The sequence below is a fragment of the Engystomops pustulosus genome, chromosome 7 (assembly GCF_040894005.1).
Source record: "Engystomops pustulosus chromosome 7, aEngPut4.maternal, whole genome shotgun sequence".
NCBI classification, from domain to species: domain Eukaryota; kingdom Metazoa; phylum Chordata; class Amphibia; order Anura; family Leptodactylidae; genus Engystomops; species Engystomops pustulosus.
Window position 1 is genome coordinate 70,011,009 of NC_092417.1, and position 24,866 is coordinate 70,035,874.

The 24,866-nt window shown below is 46.5% G+C and overlaps 2 protein-coding genes and 1 long non-coding RNA gene across 4 annotated transcripts; 1 reads left to right on the plus strand and 2 right to left on the minus strand.

Annotated features, from left to right (window-relative positions):
- Window positions 1–1,817: 1,817 nt before the first annotated feature.
- LOC140070223 (uncharacterized) lies at window positions 1,818–8,881 on the minus strand. The gene is made up of 2 exons (XR_011848893.1): window positions 8,612–8,881; window positions 1,818–2,622 (listed from the first exon to the last, which is right to left on the minus strand). It is a non-coding gene; the product is annotated as an uncharacterized lncRNA (long non-coding RNA).
- Window positions 8,614–12,497, plus strand: LOC140070222 (NADH dehydrogenase [ubiquinone] 1 beta subcomplex subunit 1-like). The gene is made up of 3 exons (XM_072116572.1): window positions 8,614–8,760; window positions 11,708–11,852; window positions 12,232–12,497. Exons 1-3 carry the CDS (start codon window positions 8,640–8,642, stop codon window positions 12,233–12,235), a joined length of 270 nt encoding a protein of 89 aa, XP_071972673.1. The 5' UTR covers window positions 8,614–8,639; the 3' UTR covers window positions 12,236–12,497.
- Window positions 12,498–15,574: 3,077 nt separating this feature from the next.
- Window positions 15,575–23,464, minus strand: LOC140070224 (E3 ubiquitin-protein ligase TM129-like). Of its 2 annotated transcripts, none has more exons than XR_011848894.1 (2): window positions 23,139–23,464; window positions 15,575–16,379 (listed from the first exon to the last, which is right to left on the minus strand). XR_011848894.1 is itself a non-coding variant. In XM_072116573.1 (2 exons), exons 1-2 carry the CDS (start codon window positions 23,310–23,312, stop codon window positions 16,070–16,072), a joined length of 456 nt encoding a protein of 151 aa, XP_071972674.1. In that variant the 5' UTR covers window positions 23,313–23,378; the 3' UTR covers window positions 15,575–16,069. The 2 variants fall into 2 exon arrangements, 1 of the variants encoding a protein (XP_071972674.1); XM_072116573.1 differs by having other exon boundaries at window positions 15,575–16,351; window positions 23,139–23,378.
- Window positions 23,465–24,866: the final 1,402 nt, after the last annotated feature.

Consider the following 24,866-nt stretch of genomic DNA (forward strand, 5'->3'; position numbering starts at 1 on the left):
AAAAAGGGGTTATTTCGATAAATACACGAGATTCAAAATCTGAAAATAGACATATGCAATTCTTTTTCTAAGAGCCATGTTACCAAATTTAAGCACTTATAGAAAATCCCCATCTTCAGAAGGGAGGAAATTTAAAGTGTAACCGTCATTCTGAGCAAAAAAAAAAAACTAAAATACATAATTCTGCTCTAGGTGTCCCTGGGAATCATTCCTCAAAGTATTTTGCCTCTCGGTCCTCATTTAGTACCTTTTTTTGGCCCATAACAACCAGGGTTTCCAGCTCTAAAAAAAAAACTACAATCGGCAAGATGGAGGACTTCTCCCGAGCTGCACCAATTCCATGGAATACCGAACCCCCAAAGCTTCAAACGTGCTCTTAAAACCCATTTATTGAGGCAGGCCTATCACACTCGCTAACCGCATGCAACCTGTAACTCTCTTTATTAACCAATTCTAGGTACTTCTCATGTCTGTTTTCCAGAAAATGTCAGGTTCCTATTGTTTCATATGACGGTTTGTACTCAGTAATGTCTTGTTTTATTTGAATATGCTCCCCAGAATCTGTCACTTTCTAAAGATTATTATAGTGTCCAGTCATACAAGAGAATAGAACACATATGTATTGCATTAGGAGGTGGCGGTATTGGGGGTTCTATGGCGATTATGTGAGCCTCACGGTTTTATAGTTCAGGTGCAGTACTGCCGACAACCAACACCCCGATTTATTTGTTGTGCCATAAGGATGTACATACATCCCCACAATTGTTGTGTGAATGCAGCTTAATTGTGAAGGCCCAGTTTTATCCTCTTAATGCGTTATTACCTTCACGTATATCATAATTCCATTAAAGGGAACCTACCACCACGATTCTACCTATAAAAGGTAGAACAGGTGGTAGGTGGATGTAAGGGTCGTGAGGATAGCTCTTTTTAGAGCTAATCCTCACATCCCCGCTAACTTTTGGTAAACTTTATTGAACTAATATGGAAATTTAGTTATGCGGCTACTGGGGCGTACAGTAGCCGGGCACGAGGCTACACAGCGCGGCTACTCCACCTACCCTGTTGTGTAGCCGGGCACGAGGCTACACAGCGCGGCTACTCCTCCTACCCTGTTGTGTGCGGCGCACAGCTCCTCGTAGCTGCGCGCCCTGATCCGTAGCCGGCTTGTCCAACAGGGTAGGAGGAGTAACGTCGCTACTGGGGCGTGGAGTAGCCGCACAACTACATTTACATATTAGTTCAATAAAGTTTACCAAAAGTTAGCGGGGACGTGAGGATTAACTCTAAAAAGAGCTATCCTCGCGTCCCTTACATCCACCTACCACCCGTTCTACCTTTATAGGTAGAATCGTGGTGGTAGGTTCCCTTTAAATATGTATGAAGAGGGTTGACAAGCGGTACCCTCTCCATACACGGTGAGCAGTGGTGGATTAAGTGTCCCATTGCCTTTTCACACAACTAGGGCCCCCTCCCCACCGCCCAAACCAACATGTGCCCAGATGTTAGGACTTTGAATACTACTCTATATCCTTAATCCTACAATGTTCATAAAAGTAATTTAATGATGAACTTCAAACCTGCCCTTATAACCCATCTACTTAGGAAAGCCAATCACATGTATTAGATATGGACTTTTGCTGTGTGCCAAGGTTGATGCCACACATGGCATTTTTGCTCCGTTTGTAAGCATCTTAATAGATGAACAGATTCAAAGCTGCCAAATGCATGGTATGGTTTTTAAAACGCATGCTTAACCCCTTTCCGATTTTAGGGCACTTCTATAAAGAAAAGAGGAGACTCAATAAGGAAGACACTTTAATATAACAGATTTTATTACACATTTTGTTAATAGAGTCAGTAATTGATTATTTTACATAGTAAAACAGTTGATCACTTGTCACTTCATGTATAATCTAATGAAAAATTCCTGCTCTGCTACATGGAACTACAAGTCCCAGCATGACTTGTAGTTACATCCTGGACAGATCTCCAGAAAGCTAAATGCAATGATGTACAAGTGATTGCTTTAGAGAAATGTTTTCTCCCAATATGAGGGCTCCATAAGGTTTTTGGCCATTTTAAAACTCCATTGCAGTGATCCTTATTTTTCAATACCTCATTTCAATCCCCCACAAAGTAGATAACCCCATACAAGGGCCATTACACTCCTCCTGTTCAGCCATATGTAAGTTGAGGCAGGCCCCGCTTGTCAGATCTTCCCAACGTCCATGGACCTATTAGAACACTGAGCATCTTAAAAAAAGAAACTTTATAAGATATAAAATCACATAAACAGCATAAAGGAGAGTTCACTGTATAATGCAAACATCCACTATAAACAATCTGGCGGGACAGGAGGGGCGTAGAAATTTGCTGGACAAGCAGGTCTCTGGATGATGCTGTTCCTGGCGCTTGAACCACTTGCCCCTACAGGTCAGGCACCACACGGGTTGGCAGTAGAACTGCTGGCACTCTCCTTTGTTGGGCACGTAGCAGTACTTCACAAGCTTGATGTTGGCGTTAGTCTGCATACAGCCGATACAGGGCTCCAGTTCCCGGAATGAGTAGTTACAGGTATAACTTGTACGTACCTGATGACAAAGGGGATATGCAACACCCCTGCCAATATATGGGCAGAGGAGTAGCGAATAAGGCCCTCAACCTGTTAGAACCCATCTAGTGAGTCTGATCAACTCATAAAGAGGGAATGCAGTAAGTCTCAGGTAATCAGCAGCTGTAGATTCTGCCTGAACAGGCAAGGGTTAAATGGATGCGATTCTGTCTACCAATTGTATTGCACCATGTACACTGGAGTGTCATTGGAGAGTTAGCCACCCCCTGACCAGGATAACAAAACCCCTGAAAAGGGAGGGGCAAGTCCTCTTTTCCAGCCACCTCTGACCAGAGAGGTCAGTCAGTTCCAGAGATCTTAGCGCACATGCTCTTACCACAGGCCTCAGCTCTCACTATAGAGCACATCATGTCAGAGGAGAGAAACTGTCTGCGCACCATCAGCACTAACACTCAGCTAAACCCAGGATAAAAGCTGCACCTTCCACAACTGAACACAGCTCCATCCCAGCCTGCATCTGCTACCAGGCTGGTGACCCAATTCCTGAGGACCACTCCAGTAGTCGCTAATGTACCAATGGGGGGGGGGGGGGGGGGGGTATTGGTGCTAATGTACCAATGGGGGGGGGGGGTATTGGTGCTAATGTACCAATGGGGGGGGGGGGGGTATTGGTGCTAATGTACCAATGGGGGGGGGGGGGTATTGGTGCTAATGTACCAATGGGGGGGGGGGGGGTATTGGTGCTAATGTACCAATGGGGGGGGGGGGGGGTATTGGTGCTAATGTACCAATGGGGGGGGGGGGGGGTATTGGTGCTAATGTACCAATGGGGGGGGGGGGGTATTGGTGCTAATGTACCAATGGGGGGGGGGGGGGGTATTGGTGCTAATGTACCAATGGGGGGGGGGGGGGTATTGGTGCTAATGTACCAATGGGGGGGGGGGGGGTATTGGTGCTAATGTACCAATGGGGGGGGGGGGGTATTGGTGCTAATGTACCAATGGGGGGGGGGGGTATTGGTGCTAATGTACCAATGGGGGGGGGGGTATTGGTGCTAATGTACCAATGGGGGGGGGGGGTATTGGTGCTAATGTACCAATGGGGGGGGGGGTATTGGTGCTAATGTACCAATGGGGGGGGGGTATTGGTGCTAATGTACCAATGGGGGGGGGGGTATTGGTGCTAATGTACCAATGGGGGGGTATTGGTGCTAATGTACCAATGGGGGGGTATTGGTGCTAATGTACCAATGGGGGGGTATTGGTGCTAATGTACCAATGGGGGGGTATTGGTGCTAATGTACCAATGGGGGGGGGTATTGGTGCTAATGTACCAATGGGGGGGTATTGGTGCTAATGTACCAATGGGGGGGTATTGGTGCTAATGTACCAATGGGGGGGTATTGGTGCTAATGTACCAATGGGGGGGTATTGGTGCTAATGTACCAATGGGGGGGTATTGGTGCTAATGTACCAATGGGGGGGTATTGGTGCTAATGTACCAATGGGGGGGTATTGGTGCTAATGTACCAATGGGGGGGTATTGGTGCTAATGTACCAATGGGGGGGTATTGGTGCTAATGTACCAATGGGGGGGTATTGGTGCTAATGTACCAATGGGGGGGTATTGGTGCTAATGTACCAATGGGGGGGTATTGGTGCTAATGTACCAATGGGGGGGTATTGGTGCTAATGTACCAATGGGGGGGTATTGGTGCTAATGTACCAATGGGGGGGTATTGGTGCTAATGTACCAATGGGGGGGTATTGGTGCTAATGTACCAATGGGGGGGTATTGGTGCTAATGTACCAATGGGGGGGTATTGGTGCTAATGTACCAATGGGGGGGTATTGGTGCTAATGTACCAATGGGGGGGTATTGGTGCTAATGTACCAATGGGGGGGTATTGGTGCTAATGTACCAATGGGGGGGTATTGGTGCTAATGTACCAATGGGGGGGTATTGGTGCTAATGTACCAATGGGGGGGTATTGGTGCTAATGTACCAATGGGGGGGTATTGGTGCTAATGTACCAATGGGGGGGTATTGGTGCTAATGTACCAATGGGGGGGTATTGGTGCTAATGTACCAATGGGGGGGTATTGGTGCTAATGTACCAATGGGGGGGTATTGGTGCTAATGTACCAATGGGGGGGTATTGGTGCTAATGTACCAATGGGGGGGTATTGGTGCTAATGTACCAATGGGGGGGTATTGGTGCTAATGTACCAATGGGGGGGTATTGGTGCTAATGTACCAATGGGGGGGTATTGGTGCTAATGTACCAATGGGGGGGTATTGGTGCTAATGTACCAATGGGGGGGTATTGGTGCTAATGTACCAATGGGGGGGTATTGGTGCTAATGTACCAATGGGGGGGTATTGGTGCTAATGTACCAATGGGGGGGTATTGGTGCTAATGTACCAATGGGGGGGTATTGGTGCTAATGTACCAATGGGGGGGTATTGGTGCTAATGTACCAATGGGGGGGTATTGGTGCTAATGTACCAATGGGGGGGTATTGGTGCTAATGTACCAATGGGGGGGTATTGGTGCTAATGTACCAATGGGGGGGTATTGGTGCTAATGTACCAATGGGGGGGTATTGGTGCTAATGTACCAATGGGGGGGTATTGGTGCTAATGTACCAATGGGGGGGTATTGGTGCTAATGTACCAATGGGGGGGTATTGGTGCTAATGTACCAATGGGGGGGTATTGGTGCTAATGTACCAATGGGGGGGTATTGGTGCTAATGTACCAATGGGGGGGTATTGGTGCTAATGTACCAATGGGGGGGTATTGGTGCTAATGTACCAATGGGGGGGTATTGGTGCTAATGTACCAATGGGGGGGTATTGGTGCTAATGTACCAATGGGGGGGTATTGGTGCTAATGTACCAATGGGGGGGTATTGGTGCTAATGTACCAATGGGGGGGTATTGGTGCTAATGTACCAATGGGGGGGTATTGGTGCTAATGTACCAATGGGGGGGTATTGGTGCTAATGTACCAATGGGGGGGTATTGGTGCTAATGTACCAATGGGGGGGTATTGGTGCTAATGTACCAATGGGGGGGTATTGGTGCTAATGTACCAATGGGGGGGTATTGGTGCTAATGTACCAATGGGGGGGTATTGGTGCTAATGTACCAATGGGGGGGTATTGGTGCTAATGTACCAATGGGGGGGTATTGGTGCTAATGTACCAATGGGGGGGTATTGGTGCTAATGTACCAATGGGGGGGTATTGGTGCTAATGTACCAATGGGGGGGTATTGGTGCTAATGTACCAATGGGGGGGTATTGGTGCTAATGTACCAATGGGGGGGTATTGGTGCTAATGTACCAATGGGGGGGTATTGGTGCTAATGTACCAATGGGGGGGTATTGGTGCTAATGTACCAATGGGGGGGTATTGGTGCTAATGTACCAATGGGGGGGTATTGGTGCTAATGTACCAATGGGGGGGTATTGGTGCTAATGTACCAATGGGGGGGTATTGGTGCTAATGTACCAATGGGGGGGTATTGGTGCTAATGTACCAATGGGGGGGTATTGGTGCTAATGTACCAATGGGGGGGTATTGGTGCTAATGTACCAATGGGGGGGTATTGGTGCTAATGTACCAATGGGGGGGTATTGGTGCTAATGTACCAATGGGGGGGTATTGGTGCTAATGTACCAATGGGGGGGTATTGGTGCTAATGTACCAATGGGGGGGTATTGGTGCTAATGTACCAATGGGGGGGTATTGGTGCTAATGTACCAATGGGGGGGTATTGGTGCTAATGTACCAATGGGGGGGTATTGGTGCTAATGTACCAATGGGGGGGTATTGGTGCTAATGTACCAATGGGGGGGTATTGGTGCTAATGTACCAATGGGGGGGTATTGGTGCTAATGTACCAATGGGGGGGTATTGGTGCTAATGTACCAATGGGGGGGTATTGGTGCTAATGTACCAATGGGGGGGTATTGGTGCTAATGTACCAATGGGGGGGTATTGGTGCTAATGTACCAATGGGGGGGTATTGGTGCTAATGTACCAATGGGGGGGTATTGGTGCTAATGTACCAATGGGGGGGTATTGGTGCTAATGTACCAATGGGGGGGTATTGGTGCTAATGTACCAATGGGGGGGTATTGGTGCTAATGTACCAATGGGGGGGTATTGGTGCTAATGTACCAATGGGGGGGTATTGGTGCTAATGTACCAATGGGGGGGTATTGGTGCTAATGTACCAATGGGGGGGTATTGGTGCTAATGTACCAATGGGGGGGTATTGGTGCTAATGTACCAATGGGGGGGTATTGGTGCTAATGTACCAATGGGGGGGTATTGGTGCTAATGTACCAATGGGGGGGTATTGGTGCTAATGTACCAATGGGGGGGTATTGGTGCTAATGTACCAATGGGGGGGTATTGGTGCTAATGTACCAATGGGGGGGTATTGGTGCTAATGTACCAATGGGGGGGTATTGGTGCTAATGTACCAATGGGGGGGTATTGGTGCTAATGTACCAATGGGGGGGTATTGGTGCTAATGTACCAATGGGGGGGTATTGGTGCTAATGTACCAATGGGGGGGTATTGGTGCTAATGTACCAATGGGGGGGTATTGGTGCTAATGTACCAATGGGGGGGTATTGGTGCTAATGTACCAATGGGGGGGTATTGGTGCTAATGTACCAATGGGGGGGTATTGGTGCTAATGTACCAATGGGGGGGTATTGGTGCTAATGTACCAATGGGGGGGTATTGGTGCTAATGTACCAATGGGGGGGTATTGGTGCTAATGTACCAATGGGGGGGTATTGGTGCTAATGTACCAATGGGGGGGTATTGGTGCTAATGTACCAATGGGGGGGTATTGGTGCTAATGTACCAATGGGGGGGTATTGGTGCTAATGTACCAATGGGGGGGTATTGGTGCTAATGTACCAATGGGGGGGTATTGGTGCTAATGTACCAATGGGGGGGTATTGGTGCTAATGTACCAATGGGGGGGTATTGGTGCTAATGTACCAATGGGGGGGTATTGGTGCTAATGTACCAATGGGGGGGTATTGGTGCTAATGTACCAATGGGGGGGTATTGGTGCTAATGTACCAATGGGGGGGGTATTGGTGCTAATGTACCAATGGGGGGGTATTGGTGCTAATGTACCAATGGGGGGGGTATTGGTGCTAATGTACCAATGGGGGGGGTATTGGTGCTAATGTACCAATGGGGGGGTATTGGTGCTAATGTACCAATGGGGGGGTATTGGTGCTAATGTACCAATGGGGGGGTATTGGTGCTAATGTACCAATGGGGGGGTATTGGTGCTAATGTACCAATGGGGGGGTATTGGTGCTAATGTACCAATGGGGGGGTATTGGTGCTAATGTACCAATGGGGGGGTATTGGTGCTAATGTACCAATGGGGGGGGTATTGGTGCTAATGTACCAATGGGGGGGGGTATTGGTGCTAATGTACCAATGGGGGGGGGGTATTGGTGCTAATGTACCAATGGGGGGGGGGGGGGTATTGGTGCTAATGTACCAATGGGGGGGGGTATTGGTGCTAATGTACCAATGGGGGGGGGGGATTGGTGCTAATGTACCAATGGGGGGGGGGGATTGGTGCTAATGTACCAATGGGGGGGTATTGGTGCTAATGTACCAATGGGGGGGTATTGGTGCTAATGTACCAATGGGGGGGTATTGGTGCTAATGTACCAATGGGGGGGTATTGGTGCTAATGTACCAATGGGGGGGGTATTGGTGCTAATGTACCAATGGGGGGGGGTATTGGTGCTAATGTACCAATGGGGGGGGGTATTGGTGCCAATGTACCAATGGGGGGTATTGGTGCCAATGTACCAATGGGGGGTATTGGTGCCAATGTACCAATGGGGGGGGGGGAGCAACATCATGTGTGTGTGTGGGGGGGGGGTGAGTACCGAGAAGTTCAGATATGTAGGGATAAACACTTACCGACGGCACAGCTGCACGAAATGCATTAAGAACCCCGCATGGTGCGCACTCACCCCAATAACGCAGCCGTGGCCCGCGTACATGATAGTGGATGAAGCCACGTTCTCGCTCACTAACCCGCCGGACAGCAGCTTCTGCTCGGTTATCCCGGCCGAGTGGATCTCATTGGCGGGAAACATGAAGCACACGGCGAACACCACGTGTAAACGTCCCGCCAAACTCTCCAGTGCTGTGAGACGGCGGGAACATGTGCACACTTCCGGCCATGAAGGCGGCCGGGCATCGTGGGAGTTTTTATGTTGACATGGCAACCAATCACAGAACCGCTTTAATTTCTTTTGGAAATGAAAACTGGTCTGTGATTGGTTCTTATAGACAACAAGGATAGTTTTTTTTTTTTAATGACAGAATGTATAAACTGTACTGTATGTATCCATGTATAAAGAAAAAGACTGCAGATCATCACTGAGTTCAGTCTTTAATAACAGAATTGTTTTAAATAAAGGAGCCTAATCTGCTCCAAGTCTATTATAATATGGTCAGACCACTTGGACTGGTCAGTGTGAACATGATCTCTTGATGGTGCTCTGGCAATACTTGCATACTTGAAAAAATGCATCTTATTTGCATGTTGGCTTTTTTAATGGGTTTTTGGTTAAAGTGTCTTAATTTGGCATTTTTGTCTGTGTTTTTTGGAGAGGCGTTTTTATTTCGGTCGTCAAAGCAGTTGAAAACGCATGTGTTTGTGGTCTCCGTTTTGAAACGCATGCGATTACATGCACAAAGCATAGAAAAAAAGATCACTGGTCTTTTACAAAGTCCAAGAGACACAGCTGAATGCAATTAATAAACATCAAGCAATGCATTTGAACATTTGAAAAACCGCATAAGGCTGGCGCCACACGTAGCGCTTTGTCTGCGCTCGCAAACGAAGACAAAGTCGCGCCCATCGGAGCGGGCCTCGGCCCGATCGCATCGGCGTTTCCATGGAAACGCCTACCCTCGGGAACGAGCCGACGGTGTTTTGCTTTAATTTAACGCGAAACACCGGCGGCTCGTTCCCGATCGCAGGCGTTTCCCTGGAAACGCATGTGCGTTCGGGCCGAGGACCTCCCCCTGTGCGCTAGCGTCGCGTTTTGACGGACGCCTAGCGGTACGCGTGACCGCGGCCTAAGGGTCAAGTCACACGTGGCGTTTTTAGATTGTTTTTAGGTAGTGCGTTTTCAGATCGTTAAAACACGCATTGGGTTTTTTTTAAATGCATGTGTTTTTTTGAAAACGCAGCCATTTTTGTTCGGAAAACCAAACCAAATTCGGAAAACCAGACAAAAACAGATGCGTTTTCAAAAAACGGATGCCTTTTTTAACGATTTAACTAAAACAAACTAAAAATTTAACTTAAAAAGGCCGTTTTTGGGCCGTTTTTAAGCAGTCCGTTAAAATCCGCATGCATTTTTTTTTTTACTGCATCCATTGATCACCTTTCCTCAGCTGTTGTATATGCGTTTCAAACGCAATGAAAACGCGGGTCAAAACACAACGTATGAACGCGCCCTTACAATGAGCCGTGGCTCATTGTAATGAATGATATGCAAAAACACCATATACTGCAATACAGTAGCATTGCAGTATATGGTAGGAACAATCGAACCATCTAGGGTTAATGTACCCTAGAGGGTCTAAAAAATAGTGAAAAACAAAAAGAAAAAAAAAAAATGTAGAAAATTAATAAAATATTCAAAATTCAAATCACGCCCTTTTCCCTAGAACTGATCTAAAATATAATAAACAGTAAAAAAAATCACAGACACATTAGGTATCGCCGCGTCCCAAAATGCCCAATCTATCAAAATATATAACGGTTATGACCGGCGGTGACCTCCGAAACGGGAAATGTCGCCAAATGTCTGAAATGCGACTTTTACACCTTTTAACATGACATAAAAAAATGTAATGAAAAGTGATCAAAATGTTGCACAGTCCTCAAAATGGTAGCAATGAAAACGTCGGCTCATTTCTCAAAAAATGACACCTCCCCCAGCTCCGTAAACCAAAATTAAACATTCGTTTAATTTTTGAAAATGTATTAAAACGCAATAAAACCTGTATAAATTTGGTATCAACGCGATCGTACCAAACCAAAGAATACAGTAGAGGTGTTATTTGGAGCGCAGAGTGAAAGTCGTAAAAACTGAGCCCACAAGAACATGACGCACATGCATATTTTTTTTTCAATTTTTCTGCATTTTTTTTGTTAATAAATAACATCACAGGAAAGTAAAGTTTGTTCCGCACAAAATAAGCCCTCACACAGCTCTGTACACGGAAAAATTAAAAAGTTGTGGATTTTTGAAGGTAGAGAACGAGAAATGAGCAAAAAAATCCTGCGTCCTTAAGGGGTTAAAATAGCGTTAACACATATGTTTGTGAAACACGTGTGTTAACACTGTGTTAAGGCCGGTGATGCATGTGGCATTTATGTTGCGATATTGAAAATGCATGTGCTTGATTTGCATGCAGTTGTGTATCTTGGAATTTGTAAAAACACAGTGATTGTGTTCTCCATGCTGTTTGAGCATGTAATCACATGAGTTCCAAAACGCAGATCACAAACACATGCGTTTTCAAAAACCAATATGAAAAGCAAGGATGCAAACATGAAAAGAAAAAAATGCACCTAAAACAGCACGTGTGTCACCGGCGTAACACATGCATTTTGGAAACACAATAGGGCACATTTACTTACACGGTCCATTCACAATCCAGCGGCGCGTTCTCCGACGCTGATTTGGGCTCTGCCAGGATTCACTAAGGTCATGCGCCCGATGTCCACCAGGTGTCGCTGCTGCTCTGAAGTACGCCGGAGTTCACCTCCTCCGTTTCGGTGTATGTGAGAGCTATTCTAGCGACACAAATTCTTTTTTAAATTCCACGTTTTTTCCTAGTGGTATTTTCACAAAATGACACCAGCTAGCAGCTTGTGTCGTTTTGGCCACCCACTGCATCTATCAATAGGCCTAAACCAGCGTATGATAAATCTCCCCCAATATGAGCATATGGTAGAGTTATGCAACTTTATTCTTTTATTACTTTTCCACACAATGGTGGACAGTTTCACAGTTGATTAATGTATTTACCTTTCTTCCCAGCCACCATGGTGAATATTATTACACATATCCGAGAAAGGTGGACGTATGCACTGGTGCCCCTAGGAGCTGTTGTTGGATACTATCTTGATAGATGGAATGATTCCAGGATGAGTCTTTTCAAGAATAAAAGTAAACTTTTCCAGAGGTAAGGCCATCCTTGTTTTCTTTGGGGTCTGGCAATGTGCATAGTACTGGTATGCTGGAAGTGTTGTACCACAGAAAAATAATATCATACACATAAAATATAGTCTTTGTGTAATGAAAACTTCATCAAATTTCTGAGGCTTGACATTTCATATTGCAACACTACAGTAATATATATATATATCATATTCAATTAAAAACACTCTTGTAATGATTCATAGATTTTGTTACAGTTGTATGCAGTTTAGACAACCCTCTCGGAGGTGAACAGAGCAGACACACTTTACTTGCACACCTACATTGTAACATACTACAGACCCTATTCTTGATTTACTGTTTTTTTGTTTTCTTATTCCTTTTTTTTTTTCTTCTCTCTGCAGGTAACTGAAACACAATGAAGAGGCATGGAAGTAAAACTAGGAGGCTGCTACAGCAATATTGTAATGATCAAAAGTCATATTCTTCAAAGTTTAAAGCACACAATATAATAAATGGTATTTGGAGTAAAAGTATATCCTCAATATTACTTGGTGAAGATAGACAATGTTCACCTGGTTCTTGTCTAGGTCTCCTGCAATGTGCTGTTTTGATGCCACATGAGGGGGGCAACCTGGGCTCAAATAAAGAAAAAATGTTTATCATTCAATGTTTTTTGTTTGTTTGTTTTTTTTTCTGGGTGGTCTAGAATCCACTCTTACCCTAATAAGAGCTTTTCTTAGTACTGACCTTCGCTCTACCTGGGCCTCAAGATTTGATAATACTTGGAGCTCCAGTCTTGGCTCATAGTGTCATACCCTGATACGGTGGTGTTGCACACTGGGATGTTTGGAGTTAACATGTTTTTAACATGTAACATGACTTTGTTTTCTTTGAAGTCACTAAGTTCTCTCATAAATTGGTATTTTTTCCAATTTTGTATAAATGTAAGTTAATAAATTATGTACATCGACTTTTGTAAAATCTTTTCTTTCAACTCAAACAAAGCTTGCTCCCACAATAGCCAACATAGAAACGGTGATCTTACAGTAGGAAATATTGTTATAGTAGTACCACAGTAGCCAATATAGTAACTGTGCCTCCATATTAACAAATAAAGAGGGTGTAAGAGAAAGTGTGGAATGGTGGAATACATAGCAAAATACACATTGGATTGAAAAAATTAAAAAATGTGTCATATTTTTCAAAAATCTATCCAATGAAACCAAGCACCTCATCTGCCCATCCCTTAGGCGGGGGCAACTTAAAAACCTTAAAGGAAACCTACCATTTCAAATGGTAGGTTTAAGCTGTAAACACCGAGCACCAGCTCAGGGTGAGCTGGTGCCGGTGCTTAGTTTCGTTAGTGTTAAAACCGCGGTATCGCGGTTTTAACACTTTTTAAACTTTATAGCAGAAGCCGCTTCAGCGCTGCGCGCAACGCCTGCGGCATTTCCTATGTAGGCACGCGCACGATCGTGCGCACGCAGCGCCGAAGCAGTTTATGCTTTAAAGTTTAAAAAGTGTTAAAACCGCGATACCGCGGTTTTAACACTAACGAAACTAAGCACCGGCACCAGCTCACCCTGAGCTGGTGCTCGGTGTTTACAGCTTAAACCTACCATTTGAAATGGTAGGTTTCCTTTAAAGGGTATCTACTACTAGGATGAAGGATTGTATGCAAATGAACCTGAGGGGCTCCAGGTTCCATAGGTATTAATGGAGCGTGGAGCCCCACAGACTCATTTCTATACAGTTTTTCATCCTGGTGGTAGATGTCCTTTAAATGGGAACCCCCATTTTTATCACAGTTTCAGATTCCCCAGGAAAAATTACATTGATTTAACCTAGAGCTTTTTCAATTTTGGTGACGGCTGGCACTCCCAACGCCAAAAGTCCAAATGTGTTGAAAAAAGGGTTATTTCGATAAATACACGAGATTCAAAATCTGAAAATAGACATATGCAATTCTTTTTCTAAGAGCCATGTTACCAAATTTAAGCACTTATAGAAAATCCCCATCTTCAGAAGGGAGGAAATTTAAAGTGTAACCGTCATTCTGAGCAAAAAAAAAACTAAAATACATAATTCTGCTCTAGGTGTCCCTGGGAATCATTCCTCAAAGTATTTTGCCTCTCGGTCCTCATTTAGTACCTTTTTTTGGCCCATAACAACCAGGGTTTCCAGCTCTCAAAAAAAAAAAAAACTACAATCGGCAAGATGGAGGACTTCTCCCGAGCTGCACCAATTCCATGGAATACCGAACCCCCAAAGCTTCAAACGTGCTCTTAAAACCCATTTATTGAGGCAGGCCTATCACACTCGCTAACCGCATGCAACCTGTAACTCTCTTTATTAACCAATTCTAGGTACTTCTCATGTCTGTTTTCCAGAAAATGTCAGGTTCCTATTGTTTCATATGACGGTTTGTACTCAGTAATGTCTTGTTTTATTTGAATATGCTCCCCAGAATCTGTCACTTTCTAAAGATTATTATAGTGTCCAGTCATACAAGAGAATAGAACACATATGTATTGCATTAGGAGGTGGCGGTATTGGGGGTTCTATGGCGATTATGTGAGCCTCACGGTTTTATAGTTCAGGTGCAGTACTGCCGACAACCAACACCCCGATTTATTTGTTGTGCCATAAGGATGTACATACATCCCCACAATTGTTGTGTGAATGCAGCTTAATTGTGAAGGCCCAGTTTTATCCTCTTAATGCGTTATTACCTTCACGTATATCATAATTCCATTAAAGGGAACCTACCACCACGATTCTACCTATAAAAGGTAGAACAGGTGGTAGGTGGATGTAAGGGTCGTGAGGATAGCTCTTTTTAGAGCTAATCCTCACGTCCCCGCTAACTTTTGGTAAACTTTATTGAACTAATATGGAAATTTAGTTATGCGGCTACTGGGGCGTACAGTAGCCGGGCACGAGGCTACACAGCGCGGCTACTCCACGCCCCAGTAGCGACATTACTCCTCCTACCCTGTTGTGTGCGGCGCACAGCTCCTCGTAGCTGCGCGCCCTCATCCGTAGCCGGCTTGTCCAACAGGGTAGGAGGAGTAACGTCGCTACTGGGGCGTGGAGTAGCCGCACTGTGTAGCCTCCTGCCCAGCTACTCCACGCCCCAGTAGCCGCAAAACTACATTTACATATTAGTTCAATAAAGTTTACCAAAAGTTAGCGGGGACGTGAGGATTAACTCTAAAAAGAGCTATCCTCGCGTCCCTTACATCCACCTACCACCCGTTCTACCTTTATAGGTAGAATCGTGGTGGTAGGTTCCCTTTAAATATGTATGAAGAGGGTTGACAAGCGGTACCCTCTCCATACACGGTGAGCAGTGGTGGATTAAGTGTCCCATTGCCTTTTCACACAACTAGGGCCCCCTCCCCACCGCCCAAACCAACATGTGCCCAGATGTTAGGACTTTGAATACTACTCTATATCCTTAATCCTACAATGTTCATAAAAGTAATTTAATGATGAACTTCAAACCTGCCCTTATAACCCATCTACTTAGGAAAGCCAATCACATGTATTAGATATGGACTTTTGCTGTGTGCCAAGGTTGATGCCACACATGGCATTTTTGCTCCGTTTGTAAGCATCTTAATAGATGAACAGATTCAAAGCTGCCAAATGCATGGTATGGTTTTTAAAACGCATGCTTAACCCCTTTCCGATTTTAGGGCACTTCTATAAAGAAAAGAGGAGACTCAATAAGGAAGACACTTTAATATAACAGATTTTATTACACATTTTGTTAATAGAGTCAGTAATTGATTATTTTACATAGTAAAACAGTTGATCACTTGTCACTTCATGTATAATCTAATGAAAAATTCCTGCTCTGCTACATGGAACTACAAGTCCCAGCATGACTTGTAGTTACATCCTGGACAGATCTCCAGAAAGCTAAATGCAATGATGTACAAGTGATTGCTTTAGAGAAATGTTTTCTCCCAATATGAGGGCTCCATAAGGTTTTTGGCCATTTTAAAACTCCATTGCAGTGATCCTTATTTTTCAATACCTCATTTCAATCCCCCACAAAGTAGATAACCCCATACAAGGGCCATTACACTCCTCCTGTTCAGCCATATGTAAGTTGAGGCAGGCCCCGCTTGTCAGATCTTCCCAACGTCCATGGACCTATTAGAACACTGAGCATCTTAAAAAAAGAAACTTTATAAGATATAAAATCACATAAACAGCATAAAGGAGAGTTCACTGTATAATGCAAACATCCACTATAAACAATCTGGCGGGACAGGAGGGGCGTAGAAATTTGCTGGACAAGCAGGTCTCTGGATGATGCTGTTCCTGGCGCTTGAACCACTTGCCCCTACAGGTCAGGCACCACACGGGTTGGCAGTAGAACTGCTGGCACTCTCCTTTGTTGGGCACGTAGCAGTACTTCACAAGCTTGATGTTGGCGTTAGTCTGCATACAGCCGATACAGGGCTCCAGTTCCCGGAATGAGTAGTTACAGGTATAACTTGTACGTACCTGATGACAAAGGGGATATGCAACACCCCTGCCAATATATGGGCAGAGGAGTAGCGAATAAGGCCCTCAACCTGTTAGAACCCATCTAGTGAGTCTGATCAACTCATAGTGAGTCTGATCAACTCATAAAGAGGGAATGCAGTAAGTCTCAGGTAATCAGCAGCTGTAGATTCTGCCTGAACAGGCAAGGGTTAAATGGATGCGATTCTGTCTACCAATTGTATTGCACCATGTACACTGGAGTGTCATTGGAGAGTTAGCCACCCCCTGACCAGGATAACAAAACCCCTGAAAAGGGAGGGGCAAGTCCTCTTTTCCAGCCACCTCTGACCAGAGAGGTCAGTCAGTTCCAGAGATCTTAGCGCACATGCTCTTACCACAGGCCTCAGCTCTCACTATAGAGCACATCATGTCAGAGGAGAGAAACTGTCTGCGCACCATCAGCACTAACACTCAGCTAAACCCAGGATAAAAGCTGCACCTTCCACAACTGAACACAGCTCCATCCCAGCCTGCATCTGCTACCAGGCTGGTGACCCAATTCCTGAGGACCACTCCAGTAGGTGCTAATGTACCAATGGGGGGGGTATTGGTGCTAATGTACCAATGGGGGGGGGGGGTATTGGTGCTAATGTACCAATGGGGGGGGGGGGGGTATTGGTGCTAATGTACCAATGGGGGGGGGTATTGGTGCTAATGTACCAATGGGGGGGGGGTATTGGTGCTAATGTACCAATGGGGGGGGTATTGGTGCTAATGTACCAATGGGGGGGGGGTATTGGTGCTAATGTACCAATGGGGGGGGGGTATTGGTGCTAATGTACCAATGGGGGGGGGGGTATTGGTGCTAATGTACCAATGGGGGGGGGGGGTATTGGTGCTAATGTACCAATGGGGGGGGGTATTGGTGCTAATGTACCAATGGGGGGGGGGTATTGGTGCTAATGTACCAATGGGGGGGGGTATTGGTGCTAATGTACCAATGGGGGGGGGGTATTGGTGCTAATGTACCAATGGGGGGGGGGTATTGGTGCTAATGTACCAATGGGGGGGGGGTATTGGTGCTAATGTACCAATGGGGGGGGGGTATTGGTGCTAATGTACCAATGGGGGGGGGGTATTGGTGCTAATGTACCAATGGGGGGGGGTATTGGTGCTAAGGTACCAATGGGGGGGGGGTATTGGTGCTAAGGTACCAATGGGGGGGTATTGGTGCTAAGGTACCAATGGGGGGGTATTGGTGCTAAGGTACCAATGGGGGGGTATTGGTGCTAAGGTACCAATGGGGGGGTATTGGTGCTAAGGTACCAATGGGGGGGTATTGGTGCTAAGGTACCAATGGGGGGGTATTGGTGCTAAGGTACCAATGGGGGGGTATTGGCGCTAAGGTACCAATGGGGGGGTATTGGTGCTAAGGTACCAATGGGGGGGTATTGGTGCTAAGGTACCAATGGGGGGGTATTGGTGCTAAGGTACCAATGGGGGGGTATTGGTGCTAAGGTACCAATGGGGGGGTATTGGTGCTAAGGTACCAATGGGGGGGTATTGGTGCTAAGGTACCAATGGGGGGGTATTGGTGCTAAGGTACCAATGGGGGGGTATTGGTGCTAAGGTACCAATGGGGGGGTATTGGTGCTAAGGTACCAATGGGGGGGTATTGGTGCTAAGGTACCAATGGGGGGGTATTGGTGCTAAGGTACCAATGGGGGGGTATTGGTGCTAATGTACCAATGGGGGGGTATTGGTGCTAATGTACCAATGGGGGGGTATTGGTGCTAATGTACCAATGGGGGGGTATTGGTGCTAATGTACCAATGGGGGGGTATTGGTGCTAATGTACCAATGGGGGGGTATTGGTGCTAATGTACCAATGGGGGGGTATTGGTGCTAATGTACCAATGGGGGGGTATTGGTGCTAATGTACCAATGGGGGGGCATTGGTGCTAATGTACCAATGGGGGGGCATTGGTGCTAATGTACCAATGGGGGGGCATTGGTGCTAATGTACCAATGGGGGGGCATTGGTGCTAATGTACCAATGGGGGGGCATTGGTGCTAATGTACCAATGGGGGGGCATTGGTGCTAATGTACCAATGGGGGGGCATTGGTGCTAATGTACCAATGGGGGGGCATTGGTGCTAATGTACCAATGGGGGGGCATTGGTGCTAATGTACCAATGGGGGGGCATTGGTGCTAATGTACCAATGGGGGGGCATTGGTGCTAATGTACCAATGGGGGGGCATTGGTGCTAATGTACCAATGGGGGGGCATTGGTGCTAATGTACCAATGGGGGGGCATTGGTGCTAATGTACCAATGGGGGGGCATTGGTGCTAATGTACCAATGGGGGGGCATTGGTGCTAATGTACCAATGGGGGGGCATTGGTGCTAATGTACCAATGGGGGGGCATTGGTGCTAATGTACCAATGGGGGGGCATTGGTGCTAATGTACCAATGGGGGGGGCATTGGTGCTAATGTACCAATGGGGGGGCATTGGTGCTAATGTACCAATGGGGGGGCATTGGTGCTAATGTACCAATGGGGGGGCATTGGTGCTAATGTACCAATGGGGGGGTATTGGTGCTAATGTACCAATGGGGGGGGTATTGGTGCTAATGTACCAATGGGGGGGTATTGGTGCTAATGTACCAATGGGGGGGTATTGGTGCTAATGTACCAATGGGGGGGTATTGGTGCTAATGTACCAATGGGGGGGTATTGGTGCTAATGTACCAATGGGGGGGTATTGGTGCTAATGTACCAATGGGGGGGTATTGGTGCTAATGTACCAATGGGGGGGTATTGGTGCTAATGTACCAATGGGGGGGTATTGGTGCTAATGTACCAATGGGGGGGTATTGGTGCTAATGTACCAATGGGGGGGTATTGGTGCTAATGTACCAATGGGGGGGTATTGGTGCTAATGTACCAATGGGGGGGTATTGGTGCTAATGTACCAATGGGGGGGTATTGGTGCTAATGTACCAATGGGGGGGTATTGGTGCTAATGTACCAATGGGGGGGTATTGGTGCTAATGTACCAATGGGGGGGTATTGGTGCTAATGTACCAATGGGGGGGTATTGGTGCTAATGTACCAATGGGGGGGTATTGGTGCTAATGTACCAATGGGGGGGTATTGGTGCTAATGTACCAATGGGGGGGTATTGGTGCTAATGTACCAATGGGGGGGTATTGGTGCTAATGTACCAATGGGGGGGTATTGGTGCTAATGTACCAATGGGGGGGTATTGGTGCTAATGTACCAATGGGGGGGTATTGGTGCTAATGTACCAATGGGGGGGTATTGGTGCTAATGTACCAATGGGGGGGTATTGGTGCTAATGTACCAATGGGGGGGTATTGGTGCTAATGTACCAATGGGGGGGTATTGGTGCTAATGTACCAATGGGGGGGTATTGGTGCTAATGTACCAATGGGGGGGTATTGGTGCTAATGTACCAATGGGGGGGTATTGGTGCTAATGTACCAATGGGGGGGTATTGGTGCTAATGTACCAATGGGGGGGTATTGGTGCTAATGTACCAATGGGGGGGTATTGGTGCTAATGTACCAATGGGGGGGTATTGGTGCTAATGTACCAATGGGGGGGTATTGGTGCTAATGTACCAATGGGGGGGTATTGGTGCTAATGTACCAATGGGGGGGTATTGGTGCTAATGTACCAATGGGGGGGTATTGGTGCTAATGTACCAATGGGGGGGTATTGGTGCTAATGTACCAATGGGGGGGTATTGGTGCTAATGTACCAATGGGGGGGTATTGGTGCTAATGTACCAATGGGGGGGTATTGGTGCTAATGTACCAATGGGGGGGTATTGGTGCTAATGTACCAATGGGGGGGTATTGGTGCTAATGTACCAATGGGGGGGTATTGGTGCTAATGTACCAATGGGGGGGTATTGGTGCTAATGTACCAATGGGGGGGTATTGGTGCTAATGTACCAATGGGGGGGTATTGGTGCTAATGTACCAATGGGGGGGTATTGGTGCTAATGTACCAATGGGGGGGTATTGGTGCTAATGTACCAATGGGGGGGTATTGGTGCTAATGTACCAATGGGGGGGTATTGGTGCTAATGTACCAATGGGGGGGTATTGGTGCTAATGTACCAATGGGGGGGTATTGGTGCTAATGTACCAATGGGGGGGTATTGGTGCTAATGTACCAATGGGGGGGTATTGGTGCTAATGTACCAATGGGGGGGTATTGGTGCTAATGTACCAATGGGGGGGGTATTGGTGCTAATGTACCAATGGGGGGGGTATTGGTGCTAATGTACCAATGGGGGGGTATTGGTGCTAATGTACCAATGGGGGGGTATTGGTGCTAATGTACCAATGGGGGGGTATTGGTGCTAATGTACCAATGGGGGGGTATTGGTGCTAATGTACCAATGGGGGGGTATTGGTGCTAATGTACCAATGGGGGGGTATTGGTGCTAATGTACCAATGGGGGGGTATTGGTGCTAATGTACCAATGGGGGGGTATTGGTGCTAATGTACCAATGGGGGGGTATTGGTGCTAATGTACCAATGGGGGGGTATTGGTGCTAATGTACCAATGGGGGGGTATTGGTGCTAATGTACCAATGGGGGGGTATTGGTGCTAATGTACCAATGGGGGGGTATTGGTGCTAATGTACCAATGGGGGGGTATTGGTGCTAATGTACCAATGGGGGGGTATTGGTGCTAATGTACCAATGGGGGGGGTATTGGTGCTAATGTACCAATGGGGGGGTATTGGTGCTAATGTACCAATGGGGGGGTATTGGTGCTAATGTACCAATGGGGGGGTATTGGTGCTAATGTACCAATGGGGGGGTATTGGTGCTAATGTACCAATGGGGGGGTATTGGTGCTAATGTACCAATGGGGGGGTATTGGTGCTAATGTACCAATGGGGGGGTATTGGTGCTAATGTACCAATGGGGGGGGGGGGATTGGTGCTAATGTACCAATGGGGGGGTATTGGTGCTAATGTACCAATGGGGGGGGGAGATTGGTGCTAATGTACCAATGGGGGGGTATTGGTGCTAATGTACCAGTGGGAGGGGGGATTGGTGCTAATGTACCAATGGGGGGGTATTGGTGCTAATGTACCAGTGGGGGGGGGATTGGTGCTAATGTACCAGTGGGGGGGGGATTGGTGCTAATGTACCAGTGGGGGGGGGGGTATTGGTGCTAATGTACCAATGGGGGGGGGATTGGTGCTAATGTACCAATGGGGGGGTATTGGTGCTAATGTACCAATGGGGGGGGGGGGATTGGTGCTAATGTACCAATGGGGAGGGGGATTGGTGCTAATGTACCAATGGGGGGTATTGGTGCCAATGTACCAATGGGGGGGGGGAGCAACATCATGTGTGTGTGTGGGGGGGGGGGGGTGAGTACCGAGAAGTTCAGATATGTAGGGATAAACACTTACCGACGGCACAGCTGCACGAAGTGCATTAACCCCTTAACGCTCTGCGCCGTAGCTCTACGGCGCAGAGGTATAAGGGATGTATGAAGAGGGCTCACGGGCTGAGTCCTCTTCATACAAAGGTGGGGGTTTTTGCATTTTGCACAAAACCCCCACCGCTAATAACCGCGGTCGGTGCTTGCACCGATCGCGGCTATTAACCCCCTAAACGCCGCCGGCAAAGTCGCCGGCGGCGTTTAAAAGACGGCGGCGCGTGGGCGCCGCCATCTTTTTTTCGATCGCCACGCCCCCGAACGTCATCGGGGGGCGGCGATCAGTTGCCATGGTAGCCTCGTGTCTTCTTTTGACACGAGGCTATCTGGCAGCTGCATATTCGTTACAATGAGCCAGTGGCTCATTGTAATGAATGTGCTGCAAAAATGCCATATATTGCAATACAGAAGTATTGCAGTATATGGTAGCAGCGATCTGACTATCTAGGGTTAATGTACCCTAGATGGTCTAAAAGATAGTGAAAAAAAAAAGAAAAAAAAAAGTTTAAAAAATAAAAAAAATTAATAAAATATTAAAAGTTCAAATCACCCCCCTTTCCCTAGAACGGATATAAAACATAACAAACAGTAAAAATCACAGACATATTAGGTATCGCCGCGTCCCAAAATGCCCGATCTATCAAAATATAAAAACGGTTACGGCCGGCGGTGACCTCCGAGGCGGGAAATGGCGCCCAAATGTCCGAAATGCGACTTTTACACCTTTTTACATAACATAAAAAATGAAATAAAAAATGATCAAAATGTCGCACAGACCTCAAAATGGTAGCAATGAAAACGTCGGCTCATTTCGCAAAAAATGACCCCTCACACATCTCCGTGCGCCAAAGTATGAAAAAGTTATTAGCGTCAGAAGATGGCAAAAAAATTTTTTTCTTTTTTGTACACATTCGTTTAATTTTTGAAAATGTATTAAAACACAATAAAACCTGTATAAATTTGGTATCACCGCGATCGCACCGAACCAAAGAATAAAGTAGGCGTGTTATTTGGAGCGAAGAGTGAAAGTCGTAAAAACTGAGCCCACAAGAACGTGACGCACGTGCGGTTTTTTTTCAATTTTTCCACATTTGGAATTTTTTTTCAGCTTTGCAGTACATGGCATGTTAAAATAAATAACATTACGGGAAAGTAAAATTTGTTACGCACAAAATAAGCTCTCACACAGGTCTGTACACGGAAAAATGAAAAAGTTATGGATTTTTGAAGTTGGAGAGCGAGAAATGAGGCGAAAAACCCTCCGTCCTTAAGGGGTTAAGAACCCCGCATGGTGCGCACTCACCCCAATAACGCAGCCGTGGCCCGCGTACATGATAGTGGATGAAGCCACGTTCTCGCTCACTAACCCGCCGGACAGCAGCTTCTGCTCGGTTATCCCGGCCGAGTGGATCTCATTGGCGGGAAACATGAAGCACACGGCGAACACCACGTGTAAACGTCCCGCCAAACTCTCCATTGCTGTGAGACGGCGGGAACATGTGCACACTTCCGGCCATGAAGGCGGCCGGGCATCGTGGGAGTTTTTATGTTGACATGGCAACCAATCACAGAACCGCTTTAATTTCTTTTGGAAATGAAAACTGGTCTGTGATTGGTTCTTATAGACAACAAGGATAGTTTTTTTTTTTAATGACAGAATGTATAAACTGTACTGTATGTATCCATGTATAAAGAAAAAGACTGCAGATCATCACTGAGTTCAGTCTTTAATAACAGAATTGTTTTAAATAAAGGAGCCTAATCTGCTCCAAGTCTATTATAATATGGTCAGACCACTTGGACTGGTCAGTGTGAACATGATCTCTTGATGGTGCTCTGGCAATACTTGCATACTTGAAAAAATGCATCTTATTTGCATGTTGGCTTTTTTAATGGGTTTTTGGTTAAAGTGTCTTAATTTGGCATTTTTGTCTGTGTTTTTTGGAGAGGCGTTTTTATTTCGGTCGTCAAAGCAGTTGAAAACGCATGTGTTTGTGGTCTCCGTTTTGAAACGCATGCGATTACATGCACAAAGCATAGAAAAAAAGATCACTGGTCTTTTACAAAGTCCAAGAGACACAGCTGAATGCAATTAATAAACATCAAGCAATGCATTTGAACATTTGAAAAACCGCATAAGGCTGGCGCCACACGTAGCGCTTTGTCTGCGCTCGCAAACGAAGACAAAGTCGCGCCCATCGGAGCGGGCCTCGGCCCGATCGCATCGGCGTTTCCATGGAAACGCCTACCCTCGGGAACGAGCCGCCGGTGTTTTGCTTTAATTTAACGCGAAACACCGGCGGCTCGTTCCCGATCGCAGGCGTTTCCCTGGAAACGCATGTGCGTTCGGGCCGAGGACCTCCCCCTGTGCGCTAGCGTCGCGTTTTGACGGACGCCTAGCGGTACGCGTGACCGCGGCCTAAGGGTCAAGTCACACGTGGCGTTTTTAGATTGTTTTTAGGTAGTGCGTTTTCAGATCGTTAAAACACGCATTGGTTTTTTTTTAAATGCATGTGTTTTTTTGAAAACGCAGCCGTTTTTGTTCGGAAAACCAAACCAAATTCGGAAAACCAGACAAAAACAGATGCGTTTTCAAAAAACGGATGCCTTTTTTAACGATTTAACTAAAACCAACTAAAAATTTAACTTAAAAAGGCCGTTTTTGGGCCGTTTTTAAGCAGTCCGTTAAAATCCGCATGCGGTTTTTTTTTTACTGCATCCATTGATCACCTTTCCTCAGCTGTTGTATATGCGTTTCAAACGCAATGAAAACGCGGGTCAAAACACAACGTATGAACGCGCCCTTACAATGAGCCGTGGCTCATTGTAATGAATGATATGCAAAAACACCATATACTGCAATACAGTAGCATTGCAGTATATGGTAGGAACAATCGAACCATCTAGGGTTAATGTACCCTAGAGCAGTGTTCCCCAACCACCGGTCCATGGCCCAAGACCGGGCCATGGAACACCTGGTTCCAGGCCGCGCTGGACCTCTGTAAAAACAAACAAAAGAAAATATACTCAC

What these genes read in the sequence shown, in the direction of transcription:
- LOC140070224 (XM_072116573.1), bottom strand. Translation starts at nt 23,312, where the DNA reads ATGGAGAGTTTGGCGGGACGTTTACACGTGGTGTTCGCCGTGTGCTTC. An exon ending in GCCACGGCTGCGTTATTGGG is followed by an intron (nt 16,352 to 23,138) that starts GTGAGTGCGCAC and finishes CTTTGTCATCAG; the next exon opens with GTACGTACAAGTTATACCTG.
- LOC140070222 (XM_072116572.1), top strand. Translation starts at nt 8,640, where the DNA reads ATGATAGTGGATGAAGCCACGTTCTCGCTCACTAACCCGCCGGACAGC. An exon ending in GCACACGGCGAACACCACGT is followed by an intron (nt 8,761 to 11,707) that starts GTAAACGTCCCG and finishes CTTTCTTCCCAG; the next exon opens with CCACCATGGTGAATATTATT.